Here is a 21757-nt window from a genome sequence, read left to right on the forward strand (position 1 = left end):
TTTTAAAGATTTTATTTATTTATTTGACAGAGAGAGATCACAAGTAGAGAGGCAGGCAGAGAGAGAGAGAGAGGGAAGCAGGCTCCCTGCTGAGCAGAGAGCCCGATGTGGGACTCGATCCCAGGATCCCGAGATCATGACCTGAGCCGAAGGCAGCGGCTTAACCCACTGAACCACCCAGGCGCCCCTCCGTGATAATTTTAATGGATCGTGATCGATCCATTTTTTTTTTTCCCCACTTACGAAGCCCTTTGCCATACATTATCTCATTTAATTCTCAAACCATCAAGAAAACCAAATAGGGATTATTATTTTCATTTTCAAGATAAAGACACAGAGATCTCTGACACTTGCTCAGTGCCACTCTGTTGGGATCGGAGCCCAAGGCCTTGGTCTCTGCAATGGTCAGTCTGCTCTCCTCACCACCCAGACCTCAGGATCGGGTTGGGCTTTCCCAGCCTGGCAGTGAGTTTATCGAGTATGTTCTGCAGTCATGCCCGCAGGGACGCACCGGGCTTATCAGCCAATCTGACAGTGCAAGACTGCATCTGGGTTTTTCTAGGTAGCATCCCTTGGTAAAAATTGCTTCCAGTGGTGATATAATCTAATCCTATTCTGTGCATTCACTGCCTTCGGCTTTTTAAAAGAATTTATGGTGGCTGTTGCCCTGCTTACACCTAAACCAGGAGCCTGGACACCCCCTGACACGGTGACTGAGGCCATCGGAAGTGAAAGGGGAGCCCTGGGATCAAAGAGGTGAGAGATCAGGGGGAACACCAAGCCTTCACCAGAGGCTCCAAACCCAAATGTGAAGGCTGCCCGCTGAAGCCAGCGGGTAACCTAATCCAGCGGGGGCAGAGGGTGAGTCCTTCTGAAAGGACGTGTGCTCCTACTGAAAGGGCATCCGGTGCCCAGCATCAGCTGACAGGTGTCACGCTTCTAATCAGGCCCAAGGTTGTCAGATCTTGAGGTGTTTTTCTAAGAGGATCTGGAAATCTAGAATCTGATGCTAATTCTCCTGATTGGATTGTTAAATATTAATAGCGGATTCGAACCTTGTTAAGCCCAGGTGGGTCAAAAGCAAACAAATCAATCCTGTGACTCTCTTTTGCAACCTCTTCTCTTTATATTTGCAAGTAAATAATTTTTAGAAGAAATGCACCAGGACAGAAAGATGTGGTCAGAAGCATTTTTATTTTCAGAAGTGTCCTGCATCGTTTCCACATTCGTGAGAAAGCCTCTTGGAGCCAGGGTGTGGACAGAGCTTGGAAATGGCCATTTTTAGGCAATATCTGTTTGAATAGCCCCCTTTCTACTTTTGAACAACAATTTTTGCCTTTCCCTATGTCTGTTGTCTGTTGGATGATGCAAGGTCTCCCTACGGGAGCCACAGACAGCAGGCTGGAGCAGAGGTTCTGTACAGACCCCTGCTCAGGAGAGAACACTACATCTTTCCTTCCCATCCAAGAAAGCATGGGGGGCCTACATAAGTGAGAATGCTAAACATATGGGAGTGGCCTTCCACTGGCCTTAATTAATTTTTTAAAAGTAAGTTCACCACAAATAATATTCTACCTATCATTAGCGATGGTTCACGTGTGACCAGTTCACAAATCTCAGGACAACGTGGTTAAGAGATGTTTCAAAAAATAAAAATAAATAGGGTATGTTGCTAAGCTTCTCAGTAGACCAGCACTCCCTATCTCTGGCATTTTCAGCCAATGCATGATTGATTGCAGTGATGCCCCCAGTTCACTCACCGTAATGGGATTGGTTACAAGGACCTTGGAAATGTCACCAGAGACACTTGGACTCTTGAGGAAAGACAAAAGAGGTAAAAGACCATGTTCTCCAAAGCAATCAGTGAGTCTGCACCCAAACATTCTTGGCTCTCTAACTGGCAACCGGCTGTCTGCACTTGAACTGCTCTTTGGATCATGTGAAGTCAAGACCCACCCACCAGCATAAACCAAGAAGGAAAGCATTTCCATGCTGTTAGTATTCTTTGCTCCATGGATTGATCCAGAAGATGCAGAAACCAAACACTAGAGCTTTCCCTACCTCCTAATTTAGAATGATCTGTTCCCTTTTCAACCGCCTCAGAAAATGAAAATTCAAGAGGTGGGAATAGAAACCAGATTCAAGAAAGAGGAGCGAGACAAAGAGGTGCTTGGCAATCTGATACAGCATGCCTCTTGGGGGAAAGGTGTCTGGATCTCAAAGGCGGACTATCACAAAATGAGAGCAGAAGCAAGTCTATTTTTTTTCTAGGTCACCACCGGGACCCAACCTAACCTATTTACAAGTGGTCTCAGGGGAACTCTCTTTAAATAGCTATCTTGTCACCATCCTTTTCGTCATCTTCCATGATCACTTTGGGTCTCTCGTCCCTGAGCAGTGTCACACCTGCAAAACAAAGCACCGATTTGCAATTAAGTGCCTCTAATGAAAATATTAGACAAACTTCCAGCACAGACATGGCGCACAAGAGCATGGCAACCCAGAAATCCCTTAGCTTCTGCAGAGCTAAGTGTTAAAGGTGCAGCCTGAGTCAGGGCTCTGGGTGCCTTACTTGGCCTGCCCAGAGGAGCTGTGACTCAATGAGCCACCATTCTGGTGACCAGGAGATGCTTGACCTGGGAGTCAGAGGCAACGTTGACCTCCCAGTCTACGGTCTGCATTTAAGCCTGCAGACCAGGAAGACGAGAGGCAAACAGGCTTTGGAATCCACCTGCTTTGGGCCTCTCATTCTGCCACTCCTCCAGTCTGGGTTGGGCCAGATAACACTTTCACACTTGAATTTTCTTGGCTAGAAAAGGAGTGCCCTGATACTTATGTAAAGGGTTATTGTGCCTCCTGAACGAGATACACAGACAGGGTTGAGCCACACCTGTGAGCCCGAGTCCCCTTCTCCTTTCCCTTCACCTGGGCTAGTTCAGTTCCCCTTTCAAAGGAATGGGTCAGCAGCAGGAAGTCAGAATTAAATTAGTTCTTCTGACACCTGGGGAAAAGACTGAGCTGGGGCTCCGGACATGTCATTCCTAAATGTCAGGACCGGTGGGTGAGAAAGTTTACAAGGTTCAGAGCAAAAGGAGAAGTTCAAGGAAGTGCAGTGAGTGCTCATAGAGTTCTGTGGCTTCAATTTGAAAAAGTTGTTCTTCATTTTTATTTGATTTTCTTTTTGGGGATGAAAATATCCTTTCTTTTTGGAAATTTTAGGAGCATCAGATGGTTGTTTTATTAGCAGCCTTACTAGGCAAAATTCAAAACTCTCCCTGTGTTGGGCTCCAATATAGTTTATGTTTCAAAAGTTTACTGGTTGTTGAAATTCAGAGGACTGAGCACAGTTTTTTGGACTGATCAGCCGAGTGAAGACCATCCAAGGAGGGCTGGGTGGCTCTGCTCATTCTTTAAATTATGAAGTAGGGCCATTTTGATAAAAAGACAAAGGAAGCTATGATTCAAGGCGAGTCCTCCATGATTTCTGTCATCCTCTCCAGCCAACCACCACTGCCTTGCATTGCCCCCACATTCTCACAATTAGAGACCTTTCTATTCATTAAGCATTTCACAAAGATCTAAACATGAGGGTAGAATGCTGTGCACCACAAGAGGCCTTTCTACAACACTGGACTCCATTCAACAGTGGCAAATTAATGAAAACTATGTGTTGATCTTAATGACTATTCATTTGATTCAGTTCCTAGTTTGTTCATATGGGTTCTTTACCAATTAGGCGATATTTATTGGAGAAGAAAAACAATTTCAAGAGTCTGGTTGAAACTGAGGATTTTGCATAAATCACTTATGAAACACAGTGGGAGATATTTTCTCTTCTAACAGCTGCAAGGAGGTTTGGATTTTTATTTGGAATTAAGGCTATCACGGTAGGAGAACAGGAGTAAACCAATGCTAAGTCCCCAATCTTTCCATCCTGATTTCCTTGATATCTTTTCACCTTAAGCCAGATTTGAGTTGATTCAAAGTGGGCAACAGTATTTAAATTCCAGATCCCAGGGCACTTGGTTGGCTCACATGGTTAAGCATCTGCCTTCAACTCAGGTCACTGTCTTTGGGTCTTGTCCCAGCTCAGCAGGGAGTCTGCCTCTCCCTCTGCCTCTCCCCCTGCCCGTGCTCTCTCTCTCTCTGGATCTCTCCGCTAAAATGAATAAATAAAATCTTAAGAAAAATAAATTCCCAGATCCCAGTCAAATTTCTGATTATTTGGGGTATCCTTGAAACCTAGTCAGATGAGCATCTGGGCCAAAAAAAAAAAAAAAAAAAAAAAAAAAAAAATCCTAGGATTTCAGGGAAGGGAGGAGCCTGTTTAGCCATCAAGGTCAGCCCTTCCCAAAGTAGGCTAGGCTTTCCACAGGGACACAGGAGGTGATTTCAAGTGGAAAGTGAACTAGCATTTGTATTGGTAGAATTAAGCATTCTTTTTAGAGGCTGAAATCAGTGACTTTTCTATCATCAATACATTTTTATTCTTGATGCTTCAGATCTGCAACTTTGTTCCTTTGAAGATAAATGAAGTTGATATACACGGGTCTGTGGTTTACCTTAGTCCTGATCCACTGTTCTATGGGCAGCAGAGATGTGTCATTGAAGGAATATACACTACAGCCAGAAAGTTTTGCCCTCCTTGGTTGTCATTTGACTTTAAGAAAGTCACTTAACCTGTCTGAACCTCAGTTTATTCATCTGTGAAACTGGAGAAAAAAAATAAATCCTATCTCCCCCAGGGGTGACGCTGCCAGGTAGACATAGACCAACATTTTACAATGCTTCCAGCACACTTTTACATAAACCTCCAGTAAAGCATGTTTCACACTGTAGGAATCACTGGACAATACAACCACCCTCCCTACTGAACCCTGTGGTTCTTAAAGGATATTCTAGCATCTAGCGCAAGGGTTGGGGTACAGTAGGGGTTTGGAAAATGTCAGTTTCTACCCTTCCATTCTCTTTGGAGGAGAGTTTATGGAACTTGGCTCTTTGTTAGAGCCTGGTACATTTTTAAGGCCAAAGCTTTCAGTCCCAGGTCTCTAAGGGTCAAGAGTTAGCCTTGTAGCAAGGTGTTTTAGGCCATGATCCCATTCAGAGCTGGTCACCTGCATTACAGATGTATGCCTCTGATCTAAGGGAACTGGGGCTAAGACACCTCCTATCCTGCAAGCTAAAGCAAAGAGAACACTCTATTCCCAGCAGGACAGAGAAGGTGTCACTTTCAAAGGACATAACAGTCCCCTTTCACCAAGTATATTATTGAGCTTTGATTTCCAAATGTTCATAGCTCATGGGCCAGTTTTCCAAAAGGCTTCTCTTCAATGCTTCTGGCCTCATGATTCTTTACTTTCTCTGGTTCCCTTTGCCACAGAGCTTAACTAAAGACTTCTTTTTCCGTTAAGCAGGTCTCAGCTACTTGGATCTTACTAATCACAACCCAGTGAACTCTGCCATGTAGTCGCCAAGATGGGGGGCCCTGGCAAATGTGGGCCAAGTTGGGAACAAACGTTGGGTTGGCAAGGAAGCCGGAGATGACTTCTCACTGAGGAGTTGCCTGGCAGTTGGAACCTGTCAAATAAGCTCATTAACCTAGGGGAATGAAGGTAGTTAGCAAGAGATTTAGAAGAGAGAGATAATCCTTGTCCAGTCTTCACTTGCCAAGGGCTAATGAGAGGAGACGTCTCCAGAGTGCATTTATCTGTGAGTTCCTCTCAACACCCTTATTAGAACCAATATGAGTCTCTCTGAACATCTGCCGAAGGCTCTATCCTTATCAGCTTAACTAGCATTTTGATTACTGCCAAATCTTTAGATACTAAAAGGCTCTTCAAAAATAAAGTGCTTCAGCTAATATGCTAATAAAAGATACAGTCATAGAACACCATCTATAATTGCAAATACAACACAGAGATTTGCTGATTCAAGGAATTCCATAATGTGGATAGAGTCCATGAATATATAGCCTCCCTCTCCAGCTCTGTGTGCTTTGCTGCTCTCCTAAGATGTAGATATTGGGATGCAGGCAGCATCCACGGCCAGATAAATAGGGCTCAATGTTCTAGGAAGTCCCTTGAATCAGTGGGTTTATATGGAAAAGTAAAACCTGCATCTAGGAACATTCTTACCTTTAGAAATGATTTGAGTAATCTCAAGGAATATAAGGTTGAGGGGAATGGAGGGAAACTGACATTTACTGAGGACATTAAAACATCCAGTATCTGTGCTAAGTGCTTTATGTGCTTTATTTAATTATGTTAACAATCCTGGAAGACAGACTTTATGGCCCTCCTTTCAGAAAAGGATGAAATGAAGGAGGCTTTTTTGTTTGTGCTAATTGCCCAGGGTCACAAAGCTAGAACGATTAGAACCAGAGATCAAACTTAGACCTTCTTGCTGTGTGCTAAGGTGACTCTCTGCCCGTAAATATTTTTGTTCTACTACCAAGTCTTCCCCTAGGAGGACTTCAACAAAAACAAATGCAAAAATAGGTAAAAAATAAAGTCTCCCAATGAAGAACTTGTAACTGCAGAATTGCGATTCCAATAGAATATCAAACCAACAGATACTTATTGAGCATTGCTATATAGAAGGGACTGGACTAGATATCAAGGTCAATACTAGCACAGTTCTCATGAATTCATCAAATGTAAGTCAACGTTAAGGACAGCTATGATAATGGCAACAAGAGCCATGAAGACCATACTGAAAGAGATGACAAAATCTTGGTATTTGCATGCCTATGTCGACCACAGAGTTAGTTGAGAATGGAAAAGATTTATTTTGGACTTGAAGGAGTCTTTTAGCAGAGGCCTTGAACTGGTTGAGTCTTGAAAGGTGACTGGAACCAGGACAGAAGCAGAGCTTAGGGGGGAAATGTGTGGTGTGTCGGAGGATCAGTGAGGGTAGGAATGTATGTCGCTTATGAGAAGCTTGTTTGAGGCAGTTCAGACCCTGCCACTTGGTCCTCAGTCCATTTCTCCAAAAAAGTGCCTCCTCAGGCCCCATGCCTCTTTGCCTGGATCTGCTCCACAGAAATCAGTAACCTTGTCTGCACCTCTGGCACCTCTGACTGCCTATTCATGATGTCTTTTTCTTAGTCTTCTTTCATTTTTTTCTTTATTAAAGAAAATAATGAGCAAACATAGTTCTATAACAACGAAATCTCGTCTCCTCCCAAAGTGTCCCTTCTGGAGTGCCATAGTGCCGAAAGTCCCAACTATACCACAGTACAGTGAGAAACTGCCCACAGGAGACACAGACCTGGCTTAGTGCCCCAGCTCTGCCACTCACTGCATTTGATCTTAAACATAATTTGGTCCTTTTACCTGTCCATCTAATCATCTCATCATCATCCAACCAATCAGCCAAGAAGCTATCCATCCATCAATGCCATCTTTCAGTTTCTTTATCTGTAAAGGGAGTTAATAGCTACTTTTCTTGCATTATTTAGCTGATTTAAAAAAATTCATGAGACATACCAACCTCAGTATCTAATATTTAGTAGGGTCTCAGTAAACACCAGTACATTTTCTTCTCTGCCACCCACCTCTAAATACCTATATAACACACACACACACACACACACACACACACACACACACAGAGTCTAATGATCTAATCATGAGTGTGCATGTCTTATTCCCTAACCTCCCCATAAAATTGTCAGGGAGAAGACTACACTTCACATATTATCTGCTGTATAGCTTTGGGCTGTGCACAGTTTGGCAAGATTTGGGGTTTGATTCGACACATATTAATATAGCTCTTATAAAGGCAATACTTTCAGGATTAAAAAAAAGTAAAATCTTGCCATTTGCAACTGCATGGATGGAACTAGAGGGTATCATGCTGAGTGAAATAAGTCAATCAGAGAAATACAATTGTCATATGATTTCACTCCTATGTGGAATTTAAGAAACAAAACAGAGGATCATAAGGGAAGAGAGGGAAAATAAAACAAGACAAAATCAGTGAGAGAGATAAGCCATAAGAGACTCTTAATCATAGGAAACAAACTGAGGGGTGCTAGAGGGAAGAGGGGTGGGGGATGCCACCTGGCATGACTGGGTGATGGCCACTAAGGAGGCACGTGATGTAATGAGCACTGGGTATTATACAAGACTGGTGAATCATTGAACTCTACCTTTGAAACTAATAATACATTATATGTTCATTAATTGAACTTAAATAAAATAAAATTTAAAAAATAAAATAAGTTAACATTTTTATTATGGGAGTTTTCAAAATAGAACTCTGTATTTGATACTTGCTAACATTCTGTCATTTTTGTTTTATCTAATTGTCTTTATTTTTGAGTATTGTAAAGCAAACTCCCTCTAACATTTCCATATATAGCTCTAACACTAAAAGCTTTTTAAAACCATAACTAAACTGCTATTATCATATCTGACAAAATTAACAATAAATACACAATTTCATCTAAAAAAAAAAAGATGATACTTTCAGGGATCATTTTTAGAGTTTGCTACTAAAGGTAGCTCTCACTATTTCTACGCCTCACTTTTTCTCTCTCTCTGTCTCTGTCTCTCTGTCTCTCTCAGTGAAGATCTGGTCAATACATCCAGCCAGGTGTCTTGGGAGATTCAGCCATCATTTGTAGGATGCATGATCCATGGAAGGCTGGGGAGGAGGAGATTTCAACTCTTTTCAAGGACTCACTGACATTTCTATTTCATTGGCTCAGTGGACCTGCCCAGATCTGCTGAAGCACAAGGAATACTCTGAACCCCACCCCCCACCCCATTTCCAAGTCAGTCCTTGAGAAGCTGCCAGGGAAGGTAAGCCTGAAAGGCAGCAGTAAACTCTTTAACCCCACAGAGTGCTTCTGGGTGACACAGGACAGAGGCCATGCCCGTGGTACCTCCAGATGGCAGGGCTCCTGAGCTGTTCCCATCACCCCCTGCAAATGCCTTGCGTCAGCTCTTTTACCTGCTGCAAAGGGGGACACGTGCAGGGCAGGTGTGTCTTTTCTCCTTGGTTTTTTCGGTTCCAGGTCAGTGTTATGAAGAGCTGGACTCATCTTGCCTGTTGGGTGTCTCTCCTGAATGTCGTATCTTTTAATTAAGTGTTCTGAAAGCACACCTGCATGGTTAGGGGGACAGAGGGAGAAACACGGTCAAATACGTCTATCGTGGGATGTCTGGGTGGTTCAGTGGGTTAAAGCCTCTGCCTTCGGCTGAGGTCATGATCCCAGGGTTCTGGGATCGAGCCCCGCATCCGGCTCTCTGCTTGGCCCGGAGCCTGCTTCCCTTCCTCTCTCTCTGCCTACTTGTGATCTCTGTCCGTCAAATAAATAAATAGAATTAAAAAAAAATACATCTATCCTGATATGTAAGGATGATGCATGTGTATTTGCACATATCCCTAGTGATGGTAGTCAACATAGCTTTTCAAACTTATTTTAATAAAAGCTTTTTTTATATTAGAAAATCACATCTATCGCATCTATGACACAAAGGGTTTTGCATGCCTGATCTTATTTTAGTCTCACAAAACCTGGAGGAATTTAATATTACGGCCACTATCACCTATCTGGGAAAGGCGAGGCAAAGCAAACATGCCCACAGTGACACAGCTTGCAGGGGGCCAAGCCAGGAAGCCAGCCCAGGTCTGTCCTCCTCCGAGGTCCATCCTCGTGAGGGTGGTGGATCATTTGCTTCTCTGCAAGCCATACGTTTGGCTCTTCAGTGACCTCCCTGCCTTTTCACTTCTCCCACACATGGCATTTCTCTCCATCACTTACAAACTCCCTGAAAATAGCCTCTTCTATATAACTTTCCACAATCCACTGCCCAGGCTGAGCTCCTGAAGTCCTTCTGGAAAAACCTCATTACAGCCTTAACAGCTTACTGCGTATTTCAGCCATTTATGTGTTTCTATTATTTCTCAGAGGACTGACGGTTTCTTCTCAGGAAGCTCTCTGTTCTATTTGTTTTGTCTCCCTCCAAGTGGCTTGTGAGTGGAGAGAACATTACATCAGTGGCCCGGAGGGAAGGAGAGAAGGAAATAAGAACACACAAAACTCTGGGGAAACAAGAGAGTCACATCACACACGAGGTTGTTACAGAGACATGTTAGCTGTTCCCCAGACCATTTTGCTTTTCTCCTGGGCACACAGCTGGGTGACATCTCTCTGCTGCCTTTGCAGTCAGGGGACATTTGTGGGTCACTTTTGGGTGGGCCAGTCTTCCAGTCTATTCTTCCCCTTCCCCCCAACCCCGCCACCTCTCCTACTTCCTTCGTCCCCCTGCTTGCCGGATGCTGATGCTCATGGTGACTTTGAATGCCATGTGCCAGTGAGGTCCGAACTCTCATCAGCTGGAGTCCCTGAATTACCATTTGGAGCAGAACCTGCCTCCCCAGCTTGCACTACTGATGAGTGAAAAAAACCCTTGTGTTGTACCGCTAACATTTTGCAATTTGTTTTCTATAGCAGCTGGCCATATTGTAACAAAGACAGGTGCAAGGATAGTACCAGTGATTTAAAAACACCCAAATAGGTAAGGAAATCTTTCTAAGACCAATGTGATCTAGTGGTAGCGGTTCCCCCTCACAGACATGCAAACCGACCTTCTTGTCCATTACCTGGTATAAAAGGTGGGATGTGCAGTGCTGGTGTATCTTTTCTCCTTGGTTTCTTTTGTTCTGACTCAACATTCAGGGCGACCTGTGCATTTTTTCCCTTTCTTGGCTTCTTTTTAAGATCACAGTCTTTAATGAGCTGGTCTGAAAGATCATCTGATTTTGATAGGATGCAAAGAAAAAAAAAGAATATAACATGAGTAGGGTTCACACACAAACTGGTTGGTTTCCAATTACTTGTAGAAGCCATTTGATCTGAAAAAGAAAAGGATTTATATATTTTGGGCTAGTCTGCAGAGGACCTTCATAGTCTTGTACAAATGTATAGAATTAAACAGAAAACTGGAATCGTCTATGAGACTCCAAATGACGAGAGCTCTAATGGCTGGATAATCAAAGCAAAGAAGAACTTTAAAATACAACTAGACAAGTCAGAGTGGGATTGAGTTAAATTTCTGATAGAATAGCTTCTCTGTGCTAAATGCTCTTTAATATCCTTTGTTCAAGGCTTGCTCTCTTGAAGACTGCATGGGCTGGTGCAGAGCCATGCATGCTCTTTAGTCTTTGGGGAAGGTTCTCTGCAAATTCCTCACCTGCCTTCATTTCTGTGGCCAGCCGGGTCACACTGACCATTCACACTTGCCTTCAGCATTGGTCTCTTCATTCACTTCCCCCCTGGCTTTGCAATTCTCCCATTTGCCCATCCTCACTCCAGGTCCTCTTGTCTTCTTACTCAGCTCTTTACCTTCCTCTGTCCCCAGAGCTCATGAAGCTTGGATTCTGCATCATGTCCGTCAGATGTCAGTGTGTGTGATGAGTCCAATCTGATCACTCCTCGCCCATGAGAGTATGTTCTCTGCTCTATCCAACTCCTCAATGCTTTGGGTGATGGCGTGCCACTTCTTTGAGCGTCTCTGTCATTGTTCTAGACAATGACACTTGTTTTTTTTTGTTTTTGTTTGTTTGTTTTTTTAAAATTTCTTTTCAGCGTAACAGTAATCATTGTTTTTACACCATATCCAGTGCTCCATGCAATATGTGCCCTCCTTAATACCCACCACCTGGCTCTCCCAACCTCCCAACCCCCACCCCTTCAAAACACTCAGGTTGTTTTTCAGAGTCCATAGTCTCTCATGGTTCACCTCCCCTTCCAATTTCCTTCAACTCCCTTCTCCTCTCCATCTCCCCATGTCCTCCATGTTAACAATGACACTTGTTTAATCTATCGTGGTTTATCTCCTACTCTTTACAGAGACTTCTTGGAGATTAAAGATTATATCCCTTTTTTAAAAAAATATTTTATTTATTTATTTGACAGACAGAGATCACAAGTAGGCAGAGAGGCAGGCAGAGAGAGAGGGGAAGCAGGCTCCCTGCAGAGCAGAGAGCCTGATGCGGGGCTCGATCCCAGGACCCTGGGATCATGACCTGAGCCGAAGGCAGAGGCTTTAACTCACTGAGCCACCCAGGTGCCCCAGATTATATCCTTTTGACAATTTAATTCTTAATTGCCTCTCCCTCCCATAAATGCATCTTGAATGGATAAGTGGTATGGACTGATCTGAGTTCAATTGCTGACTCTGTCACTTATTAGTTCTGAGAACTTGGCCTTTAATTTCTAGGAACTTTAATATTGTCTCAACTTCTAAAGTGGGGATAATTTTAAATCAGTGTGTGTGTGTGTGTGTGTGTATGACAGAGACAGAGACAGAGAGAGATGACTACATTTGGTAAATGTTGAAAAGCAGTTGTTATATTTGATATATTTTAGATCCTCAAGAGAATGTTTACTCTGGTCATTGCTCACCCTCTAACTTTCTACAGGGTCCAAAGGAAGGTCCACCTCCCTGCCCTGTCTCCATAAGTCTTCCCAGTCTTGGGCGTCCTGTCTCATTTTCTGGATATCTGCAGGATTTTTGCTCACGTAGCACTTTTTCTGCATAAGTCTTCTCTGCCTTCTTTGATGACAGATATCTTGTGTTTTATCCCCTTGAAACAACTAATAAATATTTGTTGAATGTATGCTTGAATGAATGACCTCATGCATGTTATGAATAAGGAGATAGTCCATTAGGGTTCAAAGAAACCACAGACATTGAATCTGTCTGCCTTCTCTGGAAACTCACTATGGTCTGGCTACCGTCTGGTACATCTACAACTGTGAATGAATTGGGGGAAATTTAGAGATTAACTCGATCTTTTCAGCCCCTTCTTTCTTTCCTTCTTCCCTTCTTTCTTTTTTTCTTGGTTCCTTTTTTTTAAAAGATAGATTTATATTTTTATTTATTTAAAGATTTTATTTATTTATTTGACAGACAGAGAGCACAGGTAGGCAGAGTTCCAGGCAGAGGGAGAGGGAGAAGCAGGCTCTCTGCTGAGCAGGGAGCTTGATGCAGGGCTCGATCCCAGGACCCTGGGATCATGACCTGAGCTGAAGGTAGATGCTTAACTTACTGAGTCACTCAGGTGCCCCAGGTTTATTTATTTTAGAAAGAGAGAGACACAGAGAGAGAGAGACAGAGTGCGTGAGTTTCGGGGAGGAACAGAGGGAGAGAATCTTTGAGTAGACTCCCTGCTGAGAGTAGAGCCCAATCCTGGCATCCCTGAGATCATGACCTGAGTTGAAATCAAAAGTTGGGTCCTTAACTGACTGAGTCACCCAAGTGCCCCTCTCTCTATTTCTTTTTATGAAAATATTCATGTCAGTGACTTTAAAGTGTGGAGGATTAAATGTGTCAAACCTGTTCACTTCAGTTTTGTGGGTCTAGAGGCAACCTGTGTCATTCATAATGTATTTATTTGACAAAAACTGATGAAACTCATCCTCTATGCCAGGCCTTGAGCAAGATTCTAGGACTAAAAAGACAAATAAGAAATAGTTCTTCTTGGGCACCTTGGTGGCTCAGTGGGTTAAGCCACTGCCTTCGGCTCAGGTCATGATCTCGAGTTCCTGGGATCGAGTCCCGCATCGCGCTCTCTGCTCAGCAGGGAGCCTGCTTCCTCCTCTCTCTCTCTGCCTGCCTCTCTGCCTACTTGTGATCTCTCTCTGTCAAATAAATAAATAAAATCTTAAAAAAAAAAAAGAAATAGTTCTTCTTTTCAAGTTGCTATGGTCTATTGGGCTTTATGCCTGGACAGTCCTTTGTTTTAGAAAACCCAATATACATGAGAAAACCACCATTAGAAATACTTAGTAACCACACATTATTATGCTTCCATCATCCAAAGATCACAGTACATAACCAAAAAATCAAATAGCATGATTCTCTTTAGCCATATTTAATAGTAATAAATATTTCCTTTCACCTAAAGGATTTGAATAAATCCATCCAATCATTTCAATTTAATAAACATTTATTGAGATCATACTGCACGTAAGGCATTGAACCATATGTTTTTAAGGTTACATATACAAGAAAAAAGAGGTAAGAGGGGACCTTAATCGAGTACCGCTTATGTACTAGATGATTTCACATCCTTTCGTGTAAAAAAATTTTTATTTAACTTCAATTTCATCAACATATACTATATTATTAGTTTCAGGGGTAGAATTTAGTGATTCATCAGTTGCATACAACACCCAGTACCCAGGGCTCATTCCATCAAGTGCCCCCCTTAGTGCCCATCATCCCCTAACCCCCCTCCCCTATGTTTCTTAAGGCCTGGCTGAAAATACAACTTGAAAAATTTATTGCTCCATAGCACAGTTAACTTCTCCCCATATCATACATACCATAGATGTTTGTTGAACGAATACATATTGCTCAGAATGGGTGCTGCCCAGCCGTGGGGTCTCTGGAAGTACAGGCTGGATGTGGACCCGTCACGGGTCACCCTTCCACCCCAGGATACGACTCAATGCACAGTACAGGGAGCAAGAGATTTGCTACGATTTTGACTTTTACTTCCATTGCACTTTTTCCCCACTTTTGGAGAAATCCTGAACATAAACTATCTTGATGGCAAATGGGGAGAGGGGAGAGGAGGGGGGGAGTCATAACCAGGCGAGACATAAACAAAGGCTATGAATATGCAAAAAGCCCATCCATCAAAAGTCTGAGTGTCTCATTTTTAGAAATGGGTAGAGGCAGAAATGTTTCTGGTATTTTCATTACAAAGGTTATGCAAAAAGTCAGTTCTGGGAAGGAAACAGATTGACAATAAAGCAGAAAAAGGCTATTTAAAATTCTGTCTTGATAGGCAAAGAGAGATATTTGAAATATTTTATTGGCACTGCACATGGGGTGTAACTGTGCCGACAAATACTGGAAACAAACCGTGCTGCCACGTTCCATTTATTGCCTCAAAAATGCTCTGCCTGGGACTCCATTAGACCCCAGAAAAAGAGGACAATGCCTTTTCTCGCTTTTTCTAACTCTAATGAACCTCTCTCTAGTGCTTCCACTAATATTTACATGGCAGACCCCACAGAGTCATGGCTATTTGCCTGTCCATCTGGTGTTGGCCGTCACCAGAAGGCCCACATGATCAGGTTTCAGGGGGCCTCCCTCTGACTTGCCTGAAAACCCAATGGCAGAGGCCCCTCCTTTCTGACTTCTGCTACTGCCATTCCCACTGGAGCTCTTACCTAAGTGGTCACAACGAGGGTCTAGCTTGTCCAGTCTGTCTTCTGAGAGCTCCAATGGCTGCATTTGCTCAGTGGACATCATTGAAGGAGGTGTTTCTTCTCCAGCACTATGGAAGCATAAGAAACAAGCCTATTATTGTGTCCTCTGCTCATTTGTTCACTTGTGAAGTAAGTATATTTATTGAGCACTTACTATTGTGTTTTCAATTTAATCTTATTTTCCAAATCTGCTTCTCTTACTTACCTACTAGAAGCTCTAACTTAAGATTTAAGTCAAAATAAATGAAACAACACACACAAACACACATACACACACACGGATTTGTTGGTAATTGTCATGCATCAAATGTTCAATATTTATCTTCTTTCAGAAGCACTGTGGGAGTTTCAGAATGAATACTTGTCAATTCTGAATTAGAAATGAGTTAGTTGAGAATTACAGAAAATCTTGATTAAATCTTGCTTATATTTTTCAATTGAGTTCTGTGTAATAAGATTATTCCTATTTCTCAGATGATGAAACCAAGAATCCGAAAACACAATTAATTTGTTTAGTCACATAACTATTAAATAGCCAAGATCCAAGTTACTAAATAGCCTGGATCCAAATCTAGTTCTGAAGACTTCCAGTAGACACGCAAGACTCTCAGGCAGTGATTCCACTGAACATAAATTGAACCAAGCTTCTGGTTTTCTATCATTAAGTGCTATGTTTTATATGCACATATGCATTAAATATTTGTAGCGTGTATATAAATATTGCATTACACATATATAGCATGCAGTGTACACTGTAAAAGAACTTCAAAGTTACGAGATTTCCTCCCTATCCATATTCCAGGTGGTAAAGTCCTGGTAGGAAAAAAATCTAACTCTTGAAATGGATCCTTATTATTTTCTCCTTAGAGAGTTCTGACATTAGAGCAAGCCTGCTCCCCCCATTTTTCCTAAACCACAAATCCATTGAACTTTCCAGAGCTATTAGTTGTAGCCCTTGTCCAGGAGGAGGGGAAATCCAGAATGGACATGTGTCAGGTCTGAATGAGAAATGCGTTAGTTGAGACTTACAGAATCTGATTCTGTTTCTTTCTGATAATTTATTACTCATGTCCCATCACAATGAGAAGGCTTAGAGAGGAATAAGATTCAAATGACCCAAACTGATCCTTTTTTCTTAAGATTCCTGGATCACTGGTCTATGGATGAACACAGAGACCAATGGTGTTAACATTTTGAGTAGAATGAGTTCAACTCCGTCGTCTTCTGAAGAATAAGTCGGTTTTCTCCAGGAAGCCTGGAGGGCCTCTCCCCCTACCAGCTGAGATCACTGCATAGCAGATGGAGCTGTTCACAGGTTCCTTGACCCTGGCTTTTAGAGTTACTCTGAGCACACTGATTGTACTGAGTGACTTCAGCAGAAATCAATTCTGACCATTGTGTTCGTGTCTGTATAGAGACTGCCAGCTCCCCAGGAACGTAAGGAGGTATGTGGCTCACTTGGGAGGCTCCCACCTACTTGAGTATGGGGAGCTATGGGACCATCAGTCGGAATGAGTGGGCTCAATGCTGAGGCCTTCAGGAGAAGTGACAGCCTCAAATACAGCCTGTGCACCTACTTAGCTAATCTTCCTCCTCTTTGGGCAGAAAATCAAGAGCTCTGTCCTTGACTTTGTGCTGAAAGTCACCCCACAGAGGACCTAGTCAAAAAATACTCATTCTCCAGAAAGAAAGCGGAGGCTCAAAAAGATTGAAGTCACCTCGTATTAGTGCCATGCTCAGAGTCAGCATAATTGTTTGAACCCAGGCCTCCTGCCTCCTACCGTAGGTCCCATCTGGCAATGGTCCCCTCTCGTTTTCTTCAGCCACAGTCAGCTCTTCTTTGTACTTGGGTCATATCTTGCTTCTGTGTGCCCAATAGTGGGTTATTTAATCTGAATCTGAGTTTTGGGTTCCAGCGGATCCAGGTAAAATTTCAACTCTCTACCTAAAAAACTGTATGACTTCGGTGAAGAAATCTTTGGGATGTAGTGAGGGTGAATGGAGCCCAAGTACAATATAATCACATCCCTTTCTTCTTACAAGCGACAGCCGCTGTGCTAGAATGAGCGAAAGCTAGTTAGCGTCTTTGTGGTGCACCCATAGCTGGGCGCCCAAGGACGTAGGTCCCTTTCTGTCTCCCTATCCCATTCCTATCCTCCATTTTACTATCTGCAAAATAGAGATATCAGTATCTACCTCACCGAGTTACTCTAAGGGTTAACTAGAATAGCTTCCTGCTTTGTACACTGCGCATACTGAATCCATGACATTGTTCTGTAGCTGATGAAGGCCAGCTTGTATAACCAAAAAGTACTAAAGATAATCAAATCTTTCATTTTCATCTAGATACCAAACCACAGGAGAGCTAGGCTTCATCGGAGCAAAATAACTTTCACAGTACTGGACTTGAGAGAGAAGAGAGAGAGAGAGAAGCGTCCCCCTAACAGGGGAGTCATGCCAGTGTCCGACGTCCCTGGACAAGGCAAGGGCCCACACTTTTTCCCGAAGATAGCACCTAGTGTCCACGGGGGAAACAACACTGGTTTAAACCAGTGTGATTGCAGGGGTGCCAGCAGCAGACTGCCCAGTCTCTGTGCGCTAGGGGGCTGAAAGATGGTTTTCAGATTGGGGCTTTTACAGCAAAAAAATACTCTGAGCTGGGCAGGGGTGTGTTGGCCCAGGGGATTAGAAGAGACTTTTATGGTGGATGATGTCATTGAGCTCTCCTGGGCAGAGAAGTTGCACACAAAGAAAGGAACAAATACGCAAGGAGATGGAGGTTTGGTGTAGTGTCACCTTATTAGTAACTGTCGCTTTACCTGCCTGTTGAGCGTAAGTGTAAGATGACCCCGTCTCCCCACCCACGCACCACTCCTCTCCTCAGGGAGAAGGGCTGTGCTTGGTGAGTGAAAACACTGTTAGACGTGAGCCAGTCTAATTCTTGAACTAAGAAATGGAATATTTTGGGTCCTCCTGCGTGGCTCAGTTGGTGAAGCATCTGCTTTCGGCTCAGGTCATGAACCCAGGGTTCTGGGATCTAGTCCTACATTGGGCTACCTGCTCAGCCGGAAGCCTTTTTCTCCCTCTGCCTGCTGCTCTCCCTGCTTAATCTCTCTCTCTCTCTGGCAAATAAATGAACAAATCTTAAAAAAAAAAAAAAAGAAATGGAATATTTCCACTTATGATTCCTGATCCTGCCCATGCTTTCCTTTCATTAATTTAGCCTCCCTACTCCATGCGCTGGCCAGAGGACCCTGCTCTGGTCATGCTGCCCAGGAAGATTTCATTGTCTCCCTCAGCAGATCTCTGTTCAGGAGCTTCTGAAACGCTGGCTCTTTTTTCATTCCTAAATTCCTGGTCCCTCGGGTGTTCAGATTCCAACCAGGGGGCTAGCCCTCCCCCTTCTTAAAGATTTTATTTATGTATTTGACAGAGAGAGAGATCACAAGTAGGCAGAGCAGCAGGCAGAGAGAGAGAGGGGGAAGCGGGGCTCGATCCCAGGACCCTGAGATCATGACCTGAACGGAAGGCAGAGGCTTAACCCACTGAGCCACCCAGGCGCCCCAGTTTAGGGCCGTTCGTACATGGTGCCTTGCGGGGATTGCATGAACTGTTCTCTAGCACAAAGGTTTGTGACCCTTTAACCTTCTCTTGCGGTTTCCTGTGTGCCTGTGAGATCTCTGGATTTTAGCAATCACACAGTGACATATGTGGATGCCGTAGTGCTCCCCTGCCTCCCCCGGAAAGCATGTAGCTATGTGAGCCATGGAAATCAGGAAATTTTTCCTACATGACCCTCTTAAGGGGGGGGTCACAGGAAACCCACAGTCACACCCACTAATTCCATAGCAAAAACATGAACATGTGCACCAAATGCCATGAATAAAAACTAAACCAATGTTCATATCCTCTCAGCTCAGATCTTGCTACCAGATACATTTATGTTGAACTTAAGAACAACTAAGAACTTCTGGTCTTCAGAGTTTTTCAGATTTCTCAATTAGAGAATAAAGGATGGTTGGTCAGTATTCACTTTCTCGATGCCATTTGAGCGATGAGGACGGCTTGGTGTAGCATGTGCAGGAGGAAAACCAAGCGATAGGCTTTCAGGGGTTTGAGGAGGTTTTCAGGACCCAATATTAAACTTTAGCAACTCCTTTTTTTAACCTTTTTTTTTTTCACAAGAAACAAGGCCCTTCTTCTCACAGAGAGACACTTACAAATGCAAATACCACTGAGGGAGGGGCTACGGTAACTGACATCACACAACACACAGGTCACCTGTGCAATTGAATGGCAAGAGTCATCTTCTCTTTTGAGAATAGGACCTGGAACACCAGGGACCCGGGAAGGAACTCCAGCAGAATGCAGAAGGATAGACAAGGCAGGGCGGCTGCTGAAGCTGAGGACAACGTCGGGGGAGCCCACCTCCACCAGCACAGAGCCAGCTCCTGGTTTAGGGCAGGAGTGCCAGTTGCTCAGCTAAAAACATCAATCTGAGGTCGGAAGTGAGTCTGGGCATTTTGCCCTTCTTGATACCGAGTACGTTCCTTAGTTGGATGTTAGAATATGAAGTTTAACTCAAGGTCACTGACAGCAAGCATTTGGTGCAATATGGGATAGAAACAAATGTTTGATTACCTGTACCATTCTCTAGCTGGGTGAACTTGGAAAAGTGGTATGCCCTCCTGGAAACTTAGTTTCCAAATCTGTAAAGTGGGCTGATGGTGGCTTTTCTCCAGGATTGAGAGTATTCACAGTACACTGTGTGTAAGGTTCCAGCCCAGATCCCAGCACATGCTGACCCTTCAAGAAGTGTAGGTTGCTTTGTTTGTTCTTTGCCATCCTCCCTTTGTGATTATACGATGTGTATATCTCAACTGAACCGTTGGAACCGTCTCCTTGCCCCATCTCTGGCCTTCTCTGAAGCTAGTAATGAGATCAGCGCGATCCAAGCTTCCAAGCTACAAACCAATGGGAGACCCCCCCCACCCCGCCCCACTTTCCGAGTCTGGCGAACATGGTACTACTGATTGTCAGGAGCGACCTGACACTTGGCTTAGTAGTAATGAAATTCCAAAAAATTCTAAAGAATTTCCCCAAAGTAATCAATTCTGGACTTACTCGATGTAATAAAAAGTTAGAAGGTTATGACCACAGTCCAATTTGGTGTCTGATGATGTACAATTCATATCCACTGTCAAATCTCTTTTTAACTAGAGGATTGAATTCAGGTAAAAAAAGTACTACATTTTAAAATCAAGTTTGTTCATTAAAAGACAAATGTGTAGTATTCCTCCTAGGAGTGACTCTTCCTTGAAGTAGGGCATGGAAAGGGTTTTTTTTTACTAAGCACACTCTCCCTAGCCTCCTTCACCTTTTGCATACACAGGTATACCAATGTTCCTCTGGAAACTTAGCAACTGAATTTGCAAAAATTCTGACTCTCACAGAATTCAGGACTCTACCTTCCTTAGAAAAAAATGTCTTGAGGGTGATAACTTTCCCTGTTCCCCATCTAGCCCCAGCTTAACCTTGCTCCAGAAAGCACACTCCTGCCCCCACCCCCTACCCCCCACCCTTGCTCCACCAGCTGCAGCCCTCTTTGTCCCAGCAACCATAAAGAACCTATAACTTATTGGGAATTTGCTTTTCTTGCCATGAAAGTTCTTGGAGTAAAAATCGGAAGCACTTACCAATGAGTGCCGGCGCTGGGATGAGGCGAGAGATGGGGAGGGCAAGCCTTCTCCCTGAAGCTGGGCAGGCTTTTCTACAGCAGTGGCTGCTCCAGCTCCTCTTATCTAGGGACCAGCTGCTGCTGTTGCCATGGGGATGCTCCGTTTCACAGGCGCCAGGGCAAGGGGGATGGAGAGGGAAAGAGGACTGATCTCGCTGCCACTGTTCCTGACTGCAATAACTGTCCGTTTCAAAAACACAATATGGAGTTGTGCTTTGAGTACATAGTTTGCAAGGCTGGAGAGACCCAGACAAGCCAGCTCGACACTTTATTTAGTTAGACACTTTAATCTCTGAAACCACCCTATGTAGTAAGGTTTTTGGTGCCTTTTTTGGGAGGAGAAGGGGGCTGGTTTTGCAAATACAGTAGATGGGGCACAGTCAGATTGAGTGACTTGCCCGAAAGGTACCACAGCTGATTTTAACGCTTAAATCTACTTGAGTTTAAATTCCAAGTACTTTCACTCACCACCTGGGCCTCCTGGAGTAGTATTGGGGTGAGAAGAATAGTAGCAAGCAATCGCTGACATTTACAGTAGGCTTCCAGTGTGCTAATCACTCTTCTTTACATCTACCAAATCATGGCCAGAGAAGCAGCTGTTCGCATCCCCATTTCACGGATGGGGCGCTGAGTTGATAAATCATTGCGCAAGACCTCTCTGCTAGTAAATGGTAAGGCCAGAGTTTGAGCTGGGCAGTGGGATCTAGAGTCCACTGCTCTTAACCAGTTTGCAATACTGCTCACCGAAGAGAGCATTTCATGGTGAAGAAAGCAGCCCTCAC

The 21757-nt window shown here is 43.6% G+C and overlaps 1 protein-coding gene and 1 long non-coding RNA gene across 3 annotated transcripts in view; one reads left to right on the top strand and one right to left on the bottom strand.

Moving 5' to 3' along the window:
• LOC309844684 overlaps nt 1-21757 on the top strand; it is a 98772-nt gene that overhangs the window by 21429 nt on the left and 55586 nt on the right. The gene's annotated exons all lie outside the window — the stretch shown is intronic.
• Nucleotides 1176-21092, bottom strand: PPP1R17 (protein phosphatase 1 regulatory subunit 17). The gene is made up of 5 exons (XM_082691812.1): nt 20935-21092; nt 15200-15306; nt 10615-10767; nt 8959-9111; nt 1176-2406 (listed from the first exon to the last, which is right to left on the bottom strand). The coding sequence occupies exons 2-5, from the start codon at nt 15279-15281 to the stop codon at nt 2327-2329; spliced, it is 468 nt and encodes a 155-aa protein (XP_082547938.1). The 5' UTR covers nt 15282-15306; nt 20935-21092; the 3' UTR covers nt 1176-2326.

Source organism: Mustela nivalis (assembly GCF_964662115.1).
Source record: "Mustela nivalis genome assembly, chromosome: 12".
In the NCBI taxonomy this organism is placed as follows: Eukaryota; Metazoa; Chordata; class Mammalia; order Carnivora; family Mustelidae; genus Mustela; species Mustela nivalis.